The sequence below is a fragment of the Capsicum annuum genome, chromosome 9, assembly GCF_002878395.1.
Source record: "Capsicum annuum cultivar UCD-10X-F1 chromosome 9, UCD10Xv1.1, whole genome shotgun sequence".
NCBI classification, from domain to species: domain Eukaryota; kingdom Viridiplantae; phylum Streptophyta; class Magnoliopsida; order Solanales; family Solanaceae; genus Capsicum; species Capsicum annuum.
Window position 1 is genome coordinate 19,205,178 of NC_061119.1, and position 19,714 is coordinate 19,224,891.

At 34.5% G+C, this 19,714-nt stretch overlaps 1 protein-coding gene across 1 annotated transcript in view; it reads right to left on the reverse strand.

The window, feature by feature from the left end:
- Window positions 1-4,769: 4,769 nt before the first annotated feature.
- The window catches only part of LOC124887042 (two-component response regulator ORR21-like), a 53,578-nt gene continuing 38,633 nt past the window's right edge, over window positions 4,770-19,714 (reverse strand). The window contains exon 5 of the mRNA XM_047396206.1: window positions 4,770-4,970. Within this exon, the coding sequence (XP_047252162.1) occupies window positions 4,770-4,970 (201 nt within the window). The remainder of the gene's footprint in view (window positions 4,971-19,714) is intronic.

Genomic DNA, 19,714 nt, shown 5'->3' on the forward strand with positions numbered 1-19,714 from the left:
AAATAAAACACCATAGCGCAAATGCGTCAGTCCAAAAATATACCGAGTATGTAGACGGGGTAGGCTAATGCAAGGGTTCATGCATGCGCAATATCTAAACTGAATAATCATGAACTTGCCGTATTAGAATACATACATGATTGTACAGAACAGGAACATAATTATCACAAATCTAGATACTAAAACTCAGATACCACTTTATTGCAGACTAAACTCACTACTGACACTGAGATACTGAATCACTGACTCATCTGATACTGATAACTGAGGATCTAGATGTGCTTACTTCAATGACTAAATTCTTAGACTTACTGCTTTCGAATGATAGGATTAGAGATCAAACTTTCTAACAAATGATTTTGGAAGCTTTATCAATGATAATAAATATGTTTATATCTGAATTTGACAACAAGAATACTTAATAGAAATCTGATACTGTGATCAAGCCTATTTGACGGCATATCTCTACATATGATACCAAATAAATGTATGTGAGACCAAGTCTATCTGATGGGATGGACCATAAATCAATGAAACTATTTGAGTTCCTCATAATGGTAGATGACTATATCTGACAGTTCTAATTTCTGAAGACTGATTCTAAAACTGAGATTGAATCTAAAACTGAAACTGTGGGAAGTAGTCAATTAACCGACATGCCCCGACCTACCATAGGTGGGGTCCAACCTGTGCCTTAGTTGGAAGGGTGTCATTACTATGCCACTGGTAAAGACAACTCTATGTGACCCTCATCTAGCAGGTCCTCAAACAAGAATGGTGGAGCGCTCATCTAGTAGGTCAAGCCACCTCATCAACCCTCATCGAGCAGGTATGATGTCTCTCATCCACCCTCAACTAATAGGTGTGATGTCTCAACCTACGCTGGCTACGTAGTTTTGGAGCACAAGGATTGCTTCTAAGAATCACACCTTCTACTAGTAGGTGAGATCCCATCCTTAAGCTCTCTGATTTCTAGTTTCGACTCCTAACTGAAAGACTCAGAACTGAATTCTCAACTGATTATATTACTCAAAAGGTCTGACTGAGTTACGCTGAGATCACTTATTTTCGTATCCAACAGAAAAGATATCAAATCATGGTATCTGATTGATGATATAGAGCTTGAATGGATTACTCGAATTGCTTCTGAGTTTAGGATTGAATCACTTGAATACTATTAGAACCGAGCTGATTACAGGTCTGAGGCTAGGGTACTAGAGATACAAAGATTACAAAGATAACTGAGATTATCGAGCTTTATGAAGCTTCACACTTATCTGAGGAAATAGAGTTCTATAGTTCACTGAGTTTTGAAAATCATGGCTCAATTGGAATTATCGAGAAACTGACATAGGCTCTAGACAACAGATCTATTTTCGTGTAAATACCCCCAGGAGTCAATAACATAAAAGTAAGACATAATCATTCTTCATCACAAATCATTTATGCATCATCACGGTCATCCATTCATCACTACAATCATTTATTCGTTATTACAAGCATTCATTCATCATTACAATCATTCATGTATTATCACAATCATTAAAGAATCACTTCAAGTAGTTGGGCATCATAACATACTTTCCCTCTCAAGATCCTTAGGACATCACATTATTTATTTAGGAAACATAGGCTCTACTCATCATCACAACCACCAAAGGGTCACTCCAAACCTTTAAGGATCATCAACATCGGTTCACTATCATATACTATCCTAGGGACGATATGCTATTAGATTATACCCAATTCAACAAGATCTGAAATCAAGTACTTCATACCTATATCAGTCTTGTTATGTAGTTGGATATCACTTTATTTGGGTGAAACTTCATACTAACACATCACTATATACTTTCTAACCACTTGACATGTATTAAAAGCTTAGCATCTATCAAAGAGCACAAAATTGGGGAATTTACAACCATCATATCTCAACTTGTTCCTTTGTTCCCTAGGGTCTTTAAAAAACTACTAGACATGACCGATTTTACACCTACTTGGGGATTTCATGCTATCTTGTCAAATCTCACTCACTAAGGCATTTTATCAAACACTAGGCATGCAAGCTCACAATTTGGAGTTTCCTATTCAATATACTATAGTGGCCCTTATGCATCACCTAAGCTCTTTATCAAACCTATGGGGAACTTTCTTCACTTATTCAACCATTTCTACACCCAAAAGTCGTGAACACATCACATGGAAAAACAACTTCAAGAGGGTCTATCCAAACATCACATGAATTCCACATACTAGGGTCAAAGCTCATAAATTTTGTAGGCAAACATAAATAAAAACTCAACAACACATTAAACATCTATTTCAACTCATACAAATCATTAAAAACTCATAAACATAAAAATCTTTTAGTTTTAAAAAGGGTTCTTGAGCTTCTTTGATGAAAGGAACCCAAGAATTAACATCTACATACCTTAACCTTTGAAATTGGATGAACTTTAGTGCTTGAAACTTTATCCAAACTTGAAATAAATAAATTATTGAAGCCCACACTTTGAGGAACTTGATTCTTGAAGAAACCTTGAAGATTTATGGATGATTTTTGGAACATTAGGGTTCTTGATATAAACCCTAGTTATACTCTCTTGAGAGAGTTGAAAAAGAAAATCATTGAATTAGGGTTCCTCATATTTATAAAGGCTCAAAAAGGGTGGCGAATGACCAAAATAGCCTTGCAAAAACTCCTTTGAATTGCTTGAAAAATATACTTGTTGCCATCCGTGACAGGCCGTAAGGTTCGTGACAAGCCGTCAGGTTCGTGATAGGCCGTCACGAATGGTCGTCACAAAAGGGGTCCAGATTTTTGATTTTCTGCCCAGGGCTGACGACGTCATCAAAAATGTTGTAAGAATGTAACTACATCATTAAAAAGGGCGTCAGAGGCGTGATAGCCTGTCATAAATGTCATCACCATTTTACAGCTTGACATGCTGGAGTAAAATGGGCAAACTCTTTATGCCGATATTGGATTTAGGTGAAATTGGTATCATTGGATAGCTAATTCAAAGATCTTTCATTTGATATATAGAAAACCACCCAGTTCTTACCGAAATTTTGATGGTCACTAAAACTTGAGCGATAGGAAATTTTTCAACTTATTCATGAGTTAGGGGACCTTTATGATCTTAATTCATGCTCAAATATATTCCCACATGACTTAAAAGTATTTCATACTTGGGAGGATATTTTTTAAATATTTTGACTTGGATTTTCTCTTTACCAAATATGCTCTAAGGCTCAGATTGGAAGAGATTTTGTGGAGCATTATGTTTTCTCTCCCTTGAGAACATTCGTCCTCGAATGTCGTTTGATAGACTGAGAATAAGGATCAACAAAACTTACTCAAGAAATGGAAACATCTCAGATCTGGACTACACAACTGGAACGACTGACATACAGAGTTCTCACATTGGGCATGCATATATGATGCATGGAATACTCGACTAATGATACTCATTGCTGCATTCTCATAATACACATGCATATCTGATGATTGGACTCATAACTGGGATGATCTTATAAATACACGACTGAACATACGTTGACAAGCTGAACTTTTTCTACTGAATGTGCATATTTAATGCATGAATGTCCGGCTAAGCTGACTTTTTAAAGCACGACTTGACAATGCAACAATGATTGATGATAACTTTATAAAGAAAATATTTACATGCATCGAGATAAATCTAATGGAATGCAACATCATAATACCATAGGGTATCTCCCCCTCAGGACTCTATGTCCCTCTAACCACACTTCGCTAAAATACAGGAGCGGTGCATGGGGCACCTATAGATTGGGTCATAATTGACCGATCAAGATCTGAAACTTATGCATGACTCATGCTAACATATATGCTCAAAATGGGAGCAAAGGATCTATCAATGAATAATATAAAGATGAAGGGCTCATAACATACCCGAGTCAATTTCAGGGGATCTTTCCCGATCAAGGTGAGCCTGAAGTGCATACAATATATTATGAGCTAAAGGATGACTACGCTGACTTTGGGGACCTAGCATAGGACACTCTTGAACTTTGTTACCGGTCTCTCCATATCCAAAGCACACATCACTACCGGCTCTACACACACCCTTATGATTCTTACCATATTCTTCACACAATGGGTAGGTACGAACACCACTAGTGCTACTCTTGGCTTTGGAGCTTGGCGCTCCCTCAAATCTGATACCCCTAAACGCAGGTTCGAGTACATATACTAAAGATGGAGTTGGAACTAAAAATCTCTGACTATACTGAGAATTAATACTACCTTAAGACCCTGACTGCGAGAAACTATGACTACCTGTCTTGACTCTCTTACTCACTCTCCCTCTCATTTTCATCTTATCTACCTCAATCTGTTGTGCATGAATCATTAGCCTAGAAAGATCCATATCTCTATTAAGCATGGAAGCTCTACACTCTTTCAATACATCACTTGATACCCTAGTAAAAAACTTACTCATACCTGCTCTAGGATCAGCTATCGAGTCGGGAGCATACTTAGCTAATTGGTTAAACTTAAGACAATACTTTTTCACTGTCATGGATCCTTGCCTTAGGTTCATAAAATCTTCTACCTTAGCTTATCTCATTTCAAGTGGGAAAAACCTATCTAGAAAGGCACTCTGAAACTCTAGCCAAGTCACGAGAACTGCATTCACCCCTCTACTTTTCTCCCACATGACTACCCAATCATGAGCAATATCTTTCATCCTATAAGATGCTAACTCAAAACTCTCCTCCTCTTATATATGCATAATCTGGTTGATCTTCTTCACCTCCTCAAGAAACAACTGCGGATCCTCACCTACTGTTGACTCATAGAATTCTAGCGGGTTTATTTTTATGAAGCTTCCAATCTTTGCTGCAGAAGAATTCCCAGCTTGCTGAGGTGGGACTGCAGCCTGACGGTTGCCATGAACATTAGTTACCACCTGGGCTAGCGCCTGGAAAGCTATCCAAAACATTGTATGTGACACACTCTCATTTTCAGAATCTACTGGCTGAGGGGCTGATCATTAATCCTATGGACAAAGTCTCTGGCTGAAGTGAATTTATCACGGATCTTATTGCTCAAAAGTTCTGACTGAGTTACGCTGAGATCACTTGTTTCTGTATCTGACAGAAAAGATATCAAATCATGGTATCTGACTGATGATACAGAGCTTGAATGGATTACTCAAATCGCTTCTGAGTTTAGGATTGAATCACTTGAATACTATTAGAACTGAGTTGATTACAGGTATGAAGCTAGGTTACTAGCGATAGAGAGATTATAGAGATAACTTAGATTACCGAGCTTTATTAGGCTTCGCACTTGTTTGAGAAAACAGAGTTCGATAGTTTACTGAGTTCTGAGAATCATGGCTCGATTGGAATTATCGAGAAACTGACATAGGCTCTAGACAACAGCTCTATTTTCAGGTATAAATACTCCCATGACTCGATAACATAAAAGAATACATAATCATTCTTCATCACAAATCATTCGTGCATCATCACGATCATCCATTCATCACTACAATAATTTATTCATCATTACAACCATTCATTCATAATTACAATCATTCATGTATTATCACAATCGTTAAAGAATCACTTGAAGTAGTTGGGCATCTTAACATACTTACCCTCTCAAGATCCTTAGGACATCGCATTAAGCATTTAGGAAAAATAGACCTCTACTCATCATCACAACCACCAAAGGGTCACTCCAAACCTTTAAGGATCATCAACATCGGTTCACTATCATATACTAGCCTAGGGAAGACATGCTATTAAATTATACCCCATTCAACGAGATCTAACATCAAGTACTTCATACCTATATCGGTCTTGTTATGTATTTCAATATCACTTGATTTGGGGGAAACTTCATCCTAAAATGTCACTATTTACTTGCTAACCACTTGACATGTATTAAAAGCTTAGCATTTATGAAAGAGTACAAAATTAGGGAATTTATAACCATCATATCTCGACTTGTTCCTTTGTTCCCTAGGTTCTTTCGACAATCCCTAGACACGACCGATTTTACACCTACTTGGGGATTTCATGCTATCTTGGCAAATTTCACTCTCTAAGGCATTTTATGAAACCCTAGGCATGCATGGACTAACTCACAATTTGGATTTTCCTATTTAACATACTATAGCGGCCCTTATGCTTCACCTAAGCTCTTTATCAAACCTATAGGGAACGTTCTTCACTTAATCAACCATTTCTACACCCAAAAGTTGTGAACAAATCACATGGAAAAACAACTTCAAGAGGGTCTATCACAAACATCAAATGAATTCCACATAATAGGGTCAAAGCTCATAAATTTTGTAGGCAAATATAAATCAAAACTTAAAAACACATTAAACAACCATTTCAACTCATACAAATCATTAACAACTCATAAACATAAAAGTCTTTTAGTTTTAGAAAGGGTTCTTGAGCTTCTTTGATGAAAGGGACCCAAGAATCAACATCTACATACGTTAACCTTTAAAATTGGATGAACTTTAGTGCTTGAAACTTTATCCACACTTGAAATAAATAAATTCTTGAAGGTCACACTATGAGGAACTTGATTCTTGAAGAAACCTTGAACATTTACGATGATTTTTGGAAAATTAGGGTTCTTGATTTAAACACTAGTTATACACTCTCAAGAGAGTTGAAAAAAAATGATTGAATTAGGGTTTGAATGAGGGTTCCTCATATTTATAGAGACTCAAAAAGGGTGGGAAATGACCAAATTACCCTTCCAAAAACTCCCTTCAATTTCTGGAAAAAATATACTTGACGCCATCCATGATAGGTCGTCAGGTTCGTGATAGGCCATCAAGATTGGTGGTCACAAAAGGGGTCCAAATTCTTGATTTTCTGCCTAGGGATGACGACGTCGTCAGAAATGTCGTCAGAATGTGACGACATCGGAAAAAGGGTGTCAAAAACATGATAGCTCGTTAGAAACCTCGTCACCGTTTTCCAGCTTGACATGCTGGAGTAAAATAGGCATAACTCTTTGCTCCGATATAGGATTTAGGCAAAATTGGTATCGTTAGAAGATAATTCAAAGATCTTTCATTTGATATATATAAAACCACCCAGTTCTTAATATACAACGAGTTACGGTAGATTGAAGTTGACACAAATTTTGATGGTCACTAAAACTTGAATGATAGGAAAGTTTTCAACTCGTTCATGAGTTAGGGGACCTCTATGATCTTAATTCATGCTCAAATATATTCCCACACGATTTTAAAGCATTTCATATTTGGGAGGATATTTCTTAAATATTTTGACTCAGATTTTTGCTTTACCAAATACGCTCTAAGGCTCAGACTGGAAGAGAATTTTGCGGGGCATTACAATAATGCACACCTTTTATCATATGAGAGAAGTTAGTCTTTCCGATTCTTCCGTAACCCTTCTCTGATCTGGATCACAATATACTGACGACTTTTGTCCTTGAAATCATTCTATTTCATATTCACCGATCTGAGGAGGAGGTCAGTATGTTTAGAGAAAAACATTTGCTCTCGTTGCAGTGCATCTACATCGTTGGGGGCCAACAAACAGTGATGCAAGTCTCCAACCAAAACATATCACAGACTAGCCACCTAATAAAGAACACCACAATTGAAAAAGATGGACCGTAATTATTGTAACCTTTCGAAAACTTCATACTTATAACTCTTGAAATATCTGAATAGATCACATTACTTATGACAAAAGCTTAAGGTAAACAACTAATTACGATATCATAGCTTCCTTTTGATAAGAGATTTTGAAGTTAAAACTTATAACTCGAAAATTTAGATTTTTCAAGTAATGATTTTTTAAATTTTGAAAAGTTATTGAACATCCATTTCACTTGAAACAGAATTGAACTTTTGTGCTTCCTTTATTTCAAAATACTTGTCACAATTTCATTTTGATAGTCAAATAATATAAATTTTAATTTGACTAATATTTTAAGGTGTATTTTTTATAATTTTTTAATATCAAAATTTAAATTTTAAAATATAGAAGCAATCTGATCAAATTTATACTTAAAAATTATTTAAATAGACTCTCAAGAATTGAATCGTGAAAACTATTTGGGAACGAATAGAGGGAATAAGTAGATTTCTGAAAAACCCAAAAAGTAAATTTTATTTGAAAAATTTGAAAATATTTTAAAATCAGATTTTTAGAAGCTAATAAAATTTCATGGTCAAATAAATATTCAAAAATAAATCTTCAAAATCTACTTTCAAATCTATGTTCAACCCCAGCTAAACATCAAAGCCAAAAAAACACACAAAAGATTCTTAATAGCAACTACTACATGAAGCAAAAAAACAGCCAACTTCACAATTTCCAATGCAAATAAAACCAAAAACACTGATTGTAGCTATAAAAACTGTAAATTGTAATTTTTCTTTCTTCAATTTTTCTTTGATGAATGAATTGATTTTATGGAGAAAATCTTGAAAAAAATCAATGATGAAATATGGAAAGAGTCATCTTGAGAAAGAAGAAACGGATGTGTGATGTTGGTTCTAATAGAGATGGTCAATGTACCAAAAGTTTGTTGAACGTTTCTGACATTACTGATTGTGTATTTTTTGTTAGTTTTTGATAATCTCGGAATACAGGTTAACTTTCATGCACCTCGACTATTCTCACGATACCTGCTATGGCCACCAGTGAAGAATCACCCATTGTTTATTAGTTGTATAGTTTTTTTTTTTTTCAATAGTCGTGGTATCTGAGCCAACTTTCATGCACCTCAACTAATTTCATTGGATACCTGTTATGGCCTTTAGGGAAGAATCACCTAGTGTTTATTAGTTGTGTAGTTTTTTTTTTAAATAATCATTGTATTCGTGCCAACTTTCATGCACCTCACCTAATTTCACGGATACCTACCATGGCCACTGGAAAAGAATCACCTAATGATTATTAGTTGTGTACTGCTTTTTTGTTTTTGATAATATTGATGTCCGAGTCAATTTTCGTTCACCTGGATTATGTTCAAGTGATCTCTGCCATGGCCACCAGGGAAGAATCACCTAGTGTTTAATAGATGTATATTTTTTTTTTTGAAATCATGATATTTGGACTAGTTTTCATGTACCTCGAGTAATTTGATCAGATACCTACCTCGCCCACAAGGGAAGAATCACCTATAGTGTTTATTAGTTGTGTACTTTTTTTTTATTTTTGATATAATCCTCGTATCCAGATAGCTTTCATGCACCTAGACTAATTTCACGGGATACTTATGACGTCCAGTAGGGAAGAATCACTAAGTTTTTATTAGTTGTGTAGTTATATGGTAGAATTTTACCACAAAAACGTACTTTTTTTTAAGGATGATTTTTAAGTGTGAATAGAAATTCTACAAATTTTTATGTTAGTGTTAGTATAGTTGTATGGTTGAATTTTGTGTTATCACTTTTGCCTATATTGGGATGAAAAGTTAAGACCAAAATACTAATGCACTGTCAAAGCTTCCTGGACAACGACTCGTAATGCTTCATTATGGGTCGTTAGGAGGGAAGCGTAATCTAGGCATTAGGGAATGAAATAGGACTTCTTACCACGACCCAAGTCACAACTCATGGCCTAACCCTATGAGTCATGACCTAAGTTTTTGGGACTGCTTCCAAGCGACTTCTAGATGGTTTCTAAGTTTTTTTTTGTTTTTTTCCCACTCTTTTAACCCTAAAACTACGTTTTTTAAGCTATTTTAAGGCTAAATAAAAAGTCAAAACATCCCCAAATCCCTCATTCTTAACACAACTCACGAAATTCTCCAAGAACATGCGATTTTCTCTTCTCCAAAGCAAGAAATTGGGGTTTTTTATATTCAAGTCCAAATCCTCAAAACTTTAATTCAAGAATCGAAGGTAATCAGGTATATCGGTACTAAATGAGGATCTCCTTTCATCCTCATTACCAAATTATGCTTTTTATTTATGAATTTGTTATTTTCATAATCTAGGGATTTTATTAAATTGTTATTCTAAGCATAAATTTATTAAATTGTTATTCTAAGCATAAATTCAATCTCTCGTGATATAATTTTCAATTATAAGCATGTTTTAATGATTATTCGTGACTTCTTAGGCTCATACTGTATCATTCATGCTATTCTCATATCTATGCATGATTAATAGGTTAGTATTCAAAATTTAAATCATATGAACATGTTCTGAATGATATACCCATCTTTTTAAGATTTCTCAATCCTTAAGCTTAATTCCCTTCTAGTTTTGAGATCCAGGTCAAATGTGAGTTTTTCCTAATTTCTTTAGCTTATTTTATTATTAACCCATGAATACATGTTTTCCCATAAGAATGCCATCTTCTCATGTTAAAGAATCATGATTTTCCTTATTATGATCATTTGTTGAATTTTTGAGCTTTATTTACGAAATTTCCTTATTATGATCTATTTACATGGTTTTAAATACTTCAAATTATACATGCACTATTATTTTCAAAATACCATGACTTGAGCATATTAGTTTTAAGTGCATGTACTAGTTTATGCTTTTGTGTTTGTTTAGTTGAGAGTAGAATTTAGCACCGAGCGAACCTAGGGATGAAGGCTCACCCATCAGTAGAGGACTGAGACCTTTAGTAGAAGTTCCTGAGTTCTAGAACTATGTTTATAGTGTAGATTATAAGAGTTCACCCGCCAGTTGAGGACCGACACTCTGTTATAGGTCACCTTCTAATAGAGGGAGCATTAACACCCTAGTCTTTCAAGACACCAGTTTAGTAGATCCACACAACCAGTATTAGTGTCCTTGGCAAGGTACTAACACCCTTTCAATTGGGGTTACACGTTGGACCTCGATTAGCTCAAATTAGGGCATTTGGGTTAAATGTTAGCTCCCATAGTTTCAGTCCAGTATTCAGATTATATCATTTCAGGGTTGCTTGACCAAGTGTCCATATATTAATTATTCAGTTATTCAAATTATTTCAGTACATGTTTATGCTTAGTCTTGCATTCATTTTTAGGTTCATGCATTCATGCTCAATATTAATACATGATCATCAATGTAGTTTTATAGCATATTTAGGTTTAACTTGAGATTTACATATAGTATTCATATTTCTATCACTATCCAGTTTATAGAAATATCTTAGCTAATGATTTAGAAATTTTTCTACACCTTACAGTTTTAACGTACAAACTTATTTTCAATGCATATTTCAGCAAGTAGCTTATGTCCACAGGTTTAAAATGTGTTTTAATTATTTTCATGACTACAAAATATCTCACATGTGTATTACATTCCAAATTACTAATAACATATATGTGTCTTTTGCTGCATTGCTTTATGATGAAGATACCAGATGTAACCCACACACTAGGTCAAACAGATTATAGCTTCCAGCCAGCAGGTGATGAGTTCTCTTATTTTGAGTACTCAAGTTAATTGTAGTTCCTATATTTTATTTTCTTATCCTTATGTATTAGGGATAGTTGAGGTCATGTCCTGACTACCTATAGTGAACATAGTGGAGGCTTCATAGATAGTTAGTCAGAGTCATGATATGTAATTCGAGTTCCTTCTTCAAATTTATCATGTTGTAAACTTTTACATTATCATATTTATATGGATTATCTCATGATTATGCTTCTTCTTAGCAAATTTAGCTTTTATATATTTTTTTAAATCAGCTTCTCAAGAATCAGGACTGTACATGAGTTAGCTTGGGATAACTTGTGGTTCTAAGATTCATGTTACGACTTGGGGGTAGTCTTGGGTTGTGACAATATAATTCAAGCCAAATTGCCTTCGGACAATTGGATGAGATACGCATGATGTTCAAGGTTCTTGATGACTCCTTAATGCTATTAAAAGAGGCCACATGGATGAATATTATCATTAAGAAGGAACAAAGGACTTTGACAAGGTCGAAGTAATGCAAAACACGGCTCGAAAGCCCCTTGTAAGGGATATATTCCCAAGGCACTTTGGATTCACTCCAGCATTTTAAGAGCTGGTCAAAACAACCCTTAGTGGGCCTTTTCTTGCACGTGGGTCACTTTTGGGTGCTAATTATTTAATATTTAGAAAAACTATAAATACTTGGTAGCTAGGCTTATTTCCTTCCTTAGTTTTGTTTAATGATGATGATGAATTCATGGAAACTCCATTGAGAGTGTTGAGTGCTTGAAAAATTTAATGATGAACCTTGTTTATAAACGGCGGTTGAAAGGGAGATATGATACACATTTTTTGTTAACTAAGATATAGGTTTTTTTAGGTAATCGGTAAGGGAGGTCTTTAACTTTGAGACACCCTTTGATTGCCCTTTTATTATTTTCTTGTGTCTATCTTTCTATCATCTATCATTTTTATCCTTTACTTTTCATTTGACAATATCATTGTTTATTTAGTGGTTGGGTTTGTTCACATTTTCCTAGATTTCTCACGTATCATTTGGTATCAGATTCGATCTTTATTTCATCCCTACGAAGTCAATTTTGGGTCTATTCATCTCAGAAAATTGAAAAATCACAAAAAAGTTACTATTCATGTTTTTGTTCTTAGGTTAAATTTTGAGTTTTTTATTTTTTTGTTTTCTTATTTTTCTAGTATTAGAATCATATTCTCTAATACTATATGAGTCTATGAATCAAAATTGAGTCAAATCGGAGTTTATTTGAGTGTTTTATCCTTATTGGAAGCTTTGATTGAACATTTAGAATTTGGCCGAAAGATGTGAAGTGTTTGGTGAAGAATTTGGGAAAATGAAATTTGGGATGAGTTTAGGCATGTTGAAAAGTATGTATGTTCAAAATTTCAACTCATTCTGAGCTTCGCAGAAATAGTTAGAAGGAGTGATGTTTTTGGTGTTCTTGAAGAAATTGCTATCTTCAAGTTGAACTTTTCAGAAAATTTGGGTGTTTTATCAAAAAATAAGGAAGAAAATTAGTAAAAAAGTGTTTTTATTTGGTCATGTAAGGATATTCCAACAAAACAGGACAAAAAGGACCATTTAGAGGGTAAATTGGCTAATTCAAGGCCAATAGGCGGGTGATCTACACTCAAGGTGCGCTGTAGGTGTGCCCAGTATTCTCCATACCTGTGGATACACCTCAAACCAGTAAAGGAAGTCCTTGATGAAACTAGAGTGCGCTGGGGATATGCCCCACCCGCTGAAGCAGGTCCCCAACACAGGCCAACACAATCCCCACGCATATAAAATAAACCAACGTCCAAACAAGTTTCCAAACTCTTTTAAATACATTAATTAATCCATTTCTCAGGGTTTGATTCTTTTTTTTCATTTTCTTGATTCCTAATCTCCTCTTTTGATTCTTAAACCAATCATTAAATAGTAATTTGTCTACTAAGTTATTGATTAGTTCTTAAGTCTGAAATCTTTCATCATGCTATTTCTTTTATGATTTTCTAGTTTTTATTTCATTGTAACTTTTTAATTCAAGTCTATAAATATTTATTATTTCTTTGAGTCATTCAAACACTAATCCACTCTATCCATAAGTAGGTATTGACACCTTATGAACCACCGGAGTATAAGCAACTTTTAATATTCGTCGTTCCAATTGTGAGGATTACAAATGTGAGATTCTTATGAGTGTTGGTAAGGTTCTTTACACTAATATTTTTTTTTCATGTTGTAGATAAAAGGTGATATAAGTAAGTATGTCTTTGATAGCCTCGAATAATTTTGATTTCTACATAGGAGACTATGATTATGGTAAAAATATTTATGGCTACAAAGAAGTTGGAGACTATGGGGGTTGTGAATATATCCATGATCAAGAAATGAATGACTATGATTGCTACTATTTTGAAGGAGAATGTTAGATGAATGATGATCCTAGTTCTTATAGTGAGTATGGATATGATGAAAATCCATGAGAGGGTTCTTATAAGGAATATGGGGCATGTGAGGAGTATTATACTTCCCACTTCGAGCGTAGAGGTGATGTAAGGTACAACCCATTAACTTACTAATCTTATGAGGTTCATAGTGAAAAAGTACTTTAGAATTGTGATCTTTCATGTGCCTTGTCTTGTTGTACTTCCTATCAAGTTCGAATAGATATGAACGGTTATACTAACTATAGTAGAGGTTGATCCATGGGAATGAAAGAGTTTACTTTGCTAAAGCCTGGGGCACTACTTATTATTCTTCTAATACTACTTCCCAAACACATGAAAATGGGAATCAAGGTAGAAATAGAGGGTATAGTATGAGTCAAAATCTTCCTAAACATCCTATCTTCAAAGGAGAGCGGGATCTTGAAATTTATCTTGTTTGGGAATGGCAATATGTCATGACCCGAGGCTACTTCCTAGTTGTAAGAACGGTACTTATGGTTACAAGTGACCACAAGATAACCCATGAGTTGGTACCTGTTGTAAGCACTGAATAATTTACTGATAATGAACATATGTAGAAGTAACTAAATAAATCCATAAGGTTTTAAATTCTGACAATTACGATTTAAATCATAAATATGAACATTTGATGATATATTGGAAAGTTTGATAAAACAACTGAACTTATAAACTGACTGTTGTCTGAATGACTAAAAATATCTGAAAGCCTCTAAACTGACTAAATGACTGAAAATGCCTGAAAGCCTCTAAACTGACTGAATGACTGAAAACGTCTGAAAGCCTCTAAATGTCTTAAAGCTTTACTAAAAATTTATAAATAATCTGATAATAGGATGCTTAAAGCATCATCTTTCTTGAAATAATAATATTCAATCTTGGGGTAGTAACCCATGCTTCAATCTCATGTCAAAACATCATAATAACCATGCTTTATAATGAAAACAATGATAATTCATCTCAAAATCTATAATTTACTACAATAGGAATGAAAATATGAAAATAGACATGCAATTCATCTACAAAATATCTCAAAACTCATAACTTTGCAAGTAGCATTGATGGGTATGAACCCTAATTTATAAATCATGTAATATCATTAAAAAATCAAATGAATTTAATATAAAAGCTTTGTTTTGGGAACAAGGATGATAGAAGATGCTTGTTCATAAACCCCACATACCTTGATAGATGATTAGATGAAGAAACTTCAATTATTGATTCCTAATTGAGTTCTTGGGGATGGATTCTTGATTATCTTTCCTTGGGAATCCTAAATCTTAAGCTTTCTTGGAGAACCAATGGAAGATTTTGATTTCTTGGAGAAGAGATTTTACAGCTCTAGGGGTTTCCTTTCAAAGAGAATGATGAATAATGATCACAAAGTGCTTTGAATATGATTAATCTTATGTTTTGGACGGATTTCAGACCTTGGGAATTGATCAAATTTATCATTTTTAAACTTCTAGAAATAGGACAATTGGGAACTGGGTTTACTCCGTGACACGTCACCATCGCGGTGCCCCTTTGGAATGCCATTTTTTCCACTAGTGTGATGCGCCGAGATCACGTTGGGTTATGGGAAATTTACATTTGGAAAATTGTCCCTCTACGCGACGCGCCAATATCGTGTTGTTCTACTGGAATGGGAATATTGGGAATTTGGGCTTCTCCACGATGCGTGACTATCACGGAGGACCACTAGAATTTGATAATATTCATTTTACCTACCTCCGCGACGTGCCAAGTGCCCAGGTGACACACTATCAACTTATAAATACTCTAACTCCTCTACCGAGTATCGAAATTTGGCGAATTTGGTATCGATTGAAAGTTTATTAAATTTTCCACACAATAGGGAGCCTAAATCTGAAAAATTTCACACAAAATAAATATTCTTCATTTTGGACTATATTTCTTAATATTCTAGGAATGAATTTAAGCTAGGAAAAGTGTGGAGTATTACATAACTACCTTAAAACCTACAAATGTTTCTACAACCTTGGTCAATCAACATAATGGCATACCACCCCCAATTCTCACTTAATGGTTACATGAACACAACTACTTTTTTTGCTCAAGAATTACCCTTACTCTAACTTCTAAACTCATGATTTCATATCACTAACTTTGGGACCATTTTACTACTCATAGGTTATAATACCTTAAGATATACTACCACCAGGATGGAAATACTGTGCCAACATTATGCTACATATCATTACCCTTAAGTGTGAAGTCTGCAACAAATCTTTGAAATAGGATTGAAAACACTTCTCACCTCAGTTTAAAACAAATGATTGATATAGAGGGTATAAAATTGAATCAATACACTTTGAAGCACTAACAAACTCCTCTCCTATCCTAGTGCTATTTTATAAGCTTTTTGATGACTCAGCCAGAATGGATTATATTATTTAGACGATAAGCTTTTGCACTTGTATCATCTCGGTAATGAGACAGCTAATAAAATTAGAGCAACGAATAAATTTGGATAACCTTTATTTAAGAAATCAATTGCACGATCTAGAGTATGAAAGAATAAGAAATATTTTCTAAATGCCTGATAGCCTCCTGATATAAGTGTGGTACCGGACACACCCAGAAGAAAGACACTACTAGACACAACTTCGTTGAAACCTCAGGACCCTGAACCATTATCTAATACAAAGCTTTTTCAGCACCGAGCTGCGACACTACCCAAGGCATCCCAAACCACGAAGTCCCGAAAGATCCCTTAGCATACTATCATAAGCATAATTCATAGATAAATCAAAGTGTGGAAGATATAATAAAACTACAGAAATCTTATAATCAAATAATGTCAATAATGTTATGAAAGTGCGATAGTAAAATTCTATATGTGAAGTCTTTACTGAATACAAACTATCTAGACCAGGACAAGGCCCTCGACTGGTCCATAATCTAAATGAAGCCAACACATGAATAAATGTCTTCCAAAATATGGATGGCTCACCAACTCTTTCATATCCAAATATTCTACTAATGTGATGGATAATGGGACTGTTCCTCAAAACATACATTATAAGACAATGCATCCACCACAAGAATGGTTAATACTTTGAATGTATTGTTATACAGAACTGTAATACCCCTAAAATCCAAGCCAATGTAAGAGTCATGGTTAAAGATCATGCATAGTACATTATAGTTCATTTAAAGTTTTACGAGTTACTTTGATGTATATTAAGGTCTCAAATAAATCTCAGCTATTACATGAATCAAAATAATCCTTACAAATTGAAATTTTGATAATGTTGCTTTAGTTATATTCAAATGAGCTTATCTTTTGCTCTACTCACAATTTTCTTGCTCACAACCCACCAAATAGTAGTAAATTGAATTAGCTTTCCAACGATATAAATTTTTCCCAAATTTGATACTCAAGTGAGATGTTATGGAACTTTTAGGGCAAAGCAATAGCCCAATGTGATAAGGTCGCATCGTGGTGATGGCTATTTTCACCTTCGTCCCTTTCCAGTGTGTTACTGTGATAAGCATCGCATCATACCAGGGGGTATTTTTGTTGTCGTCAATTTTGTCCAATTGGGAATTATTCGTTTCTAGTGGTGCAATGTGATAGAACCATATCTCGTCACTGGGCCAAATGGGGTTCATCAGTTTTTTAGTGGCCCGACGTGATTGTACCACATTGTGTTGGAGCCAAAAATTGGGATTTGTCATTTTTGCCACTTAAATTTTAGAAACCATTTGGTATTTTCTGAAAGCCCCTAATCCATCCAAACAAGGGATTTAAGTCCCTAAATACCACTTTTACATCACTTTTAACATATTTTCCCAAAGTTCAATCACTCTCTCTCAAAAGAATAAACCCTGCCCTTTAAAATTCTAGATCGAATCTCAAGAATTACTCATCAATCCATATGAATTCATCAACCCAGGTATGTTAAGTGTTCATCCATGGGTTCCTTTCACCCATGGAGCCCAAGTATCAAATTTTAATTTAAAGATGTGATCTTTACAAGTTATTATGATTTTAAATAGTGATTTTAACCATGAACTCCCATGAATTGAAATTCTATACCATGTTTACACGAAATCGATGTTGTTTATTAGACCTTACATGTTTTACTGTTTCTATTTGCTAAATTAAATCAAGATTAAGTGTTATTGATTTTGAAATCATACTATTACTCCAAGTATCCTACTATTCCTATGATTAGCTTAAACTGTGAATATCTAGTGTCTGATAAAATGCCTACAAGAATGAATATTTGATAAAAGCTTTCATGTTATGTCCTCCAAGCTTAAGTAGTATTTTACTATTATTGCTATTAAGTCGTGGGGGTTATGAATACCTAAAAACATAGCCATTTACTGAGTCTCTGTATCTTCAAGATAGTTTTAGTATATATTATGAGCATTATTAGTTCAGTCTGCCATTAGAATTAGTTAAATTTATAATAGTTCTACATTTCTAGTAAGTTATTGGGAGTAGGATTTAGCACCGAGTGAGTGTAGTGATGGCGGCTTCCCCGTCAGATAGGCAGAGTCATTAGTAGCAGTCCTTGTACTCTAGAACTATGTACCTAGTGTAGGATATGAGGAGTCTCTCACCAGATTAGGCTTGACTACCTCGCAGGGGTCACCCATCAATTTAGTCTTGACACCCTTAGTCCATCAGAATAGTACATCAATATAGTGGATCCACATAGACAGTGTTAGTACCTATGGCATGGTACTAACACCCTTCCAACTAGGGTTACAGGCTTGACCCTTATCAGCTTAGATTGGGGCATGTGGGTTAGATGATACCTCCCACAGTCTCAGTACAATAATCAGTTCAATAATTCAGTTTTAGTAGCTTCACCAAAGAATACAAATACTAGTGGTTTAGTTATCAGATTTCAGTATTTCAATATTAACAGTTTATATTCAGAATAGGTTAAATACTTGTTCATGCATCCTCAGTACTTACAGATTTCATACAATCTATCCAGTACTTTATATTATATATATATATATATATATATATATATATATATATATATATATTCAGGTAGTTATTATTCATGTTCATGAAACCATGCATATCAGCCTACCTTATTTAGAATACCAGTACATTTGAAGTACTAATCACATACTCTTTTCTTGTGCTTTGATGTATCATATTTTAGGTGTAGACACCCAGTTCCTAAATCACACATAGACTTCCCAGAATATTAGCTATAGCAAGGGTAAGTCCTCATAATTCGAGGATAGATTATTTTATTTCATGATTTTCGTTCAGTAGTATGTTGGAGTTAGTTGGGGCCTATCCCATCAACACATATTTAGTCAGTTTAGAGGCTTTCAAACATTTTAGATAGTCATTCAGTCTATCTTTATTTTATCAATTTCAGATAGTTGTTTTACAGACTTATGATTTAGTATTATTTTCAGTTGCTATAACCTTATGGATTAACAATTATTCTTCTGCATATGTTATTATATTATTCAGTGCTCACAATAAGTACCAGCTCATGGGTTAGCTTGTGGTCCCTTGGGACTGTAAGAACCATGTGATGCCCAGGGTGTACTCTCGGGGACTTACAAGAACAATCAAAAAATAACATATATTTCATATAAAATAATTGAGAGTATTGTGAAAAAAATTCAACGTAATAGAGATCAAAACACATAGGCATACCTAAAAACTTCAATCAACCTTTCTGTTGGATCTAAGAAAAGCCAACGTGTTAGAGTTTATTAACTTGAGGTAGGGTAAAATGAGTGTGAAGGAGTATTCCTTCAAGATTACTTAGTTGGCTAGGTTTGCTCCTCATGTGGTA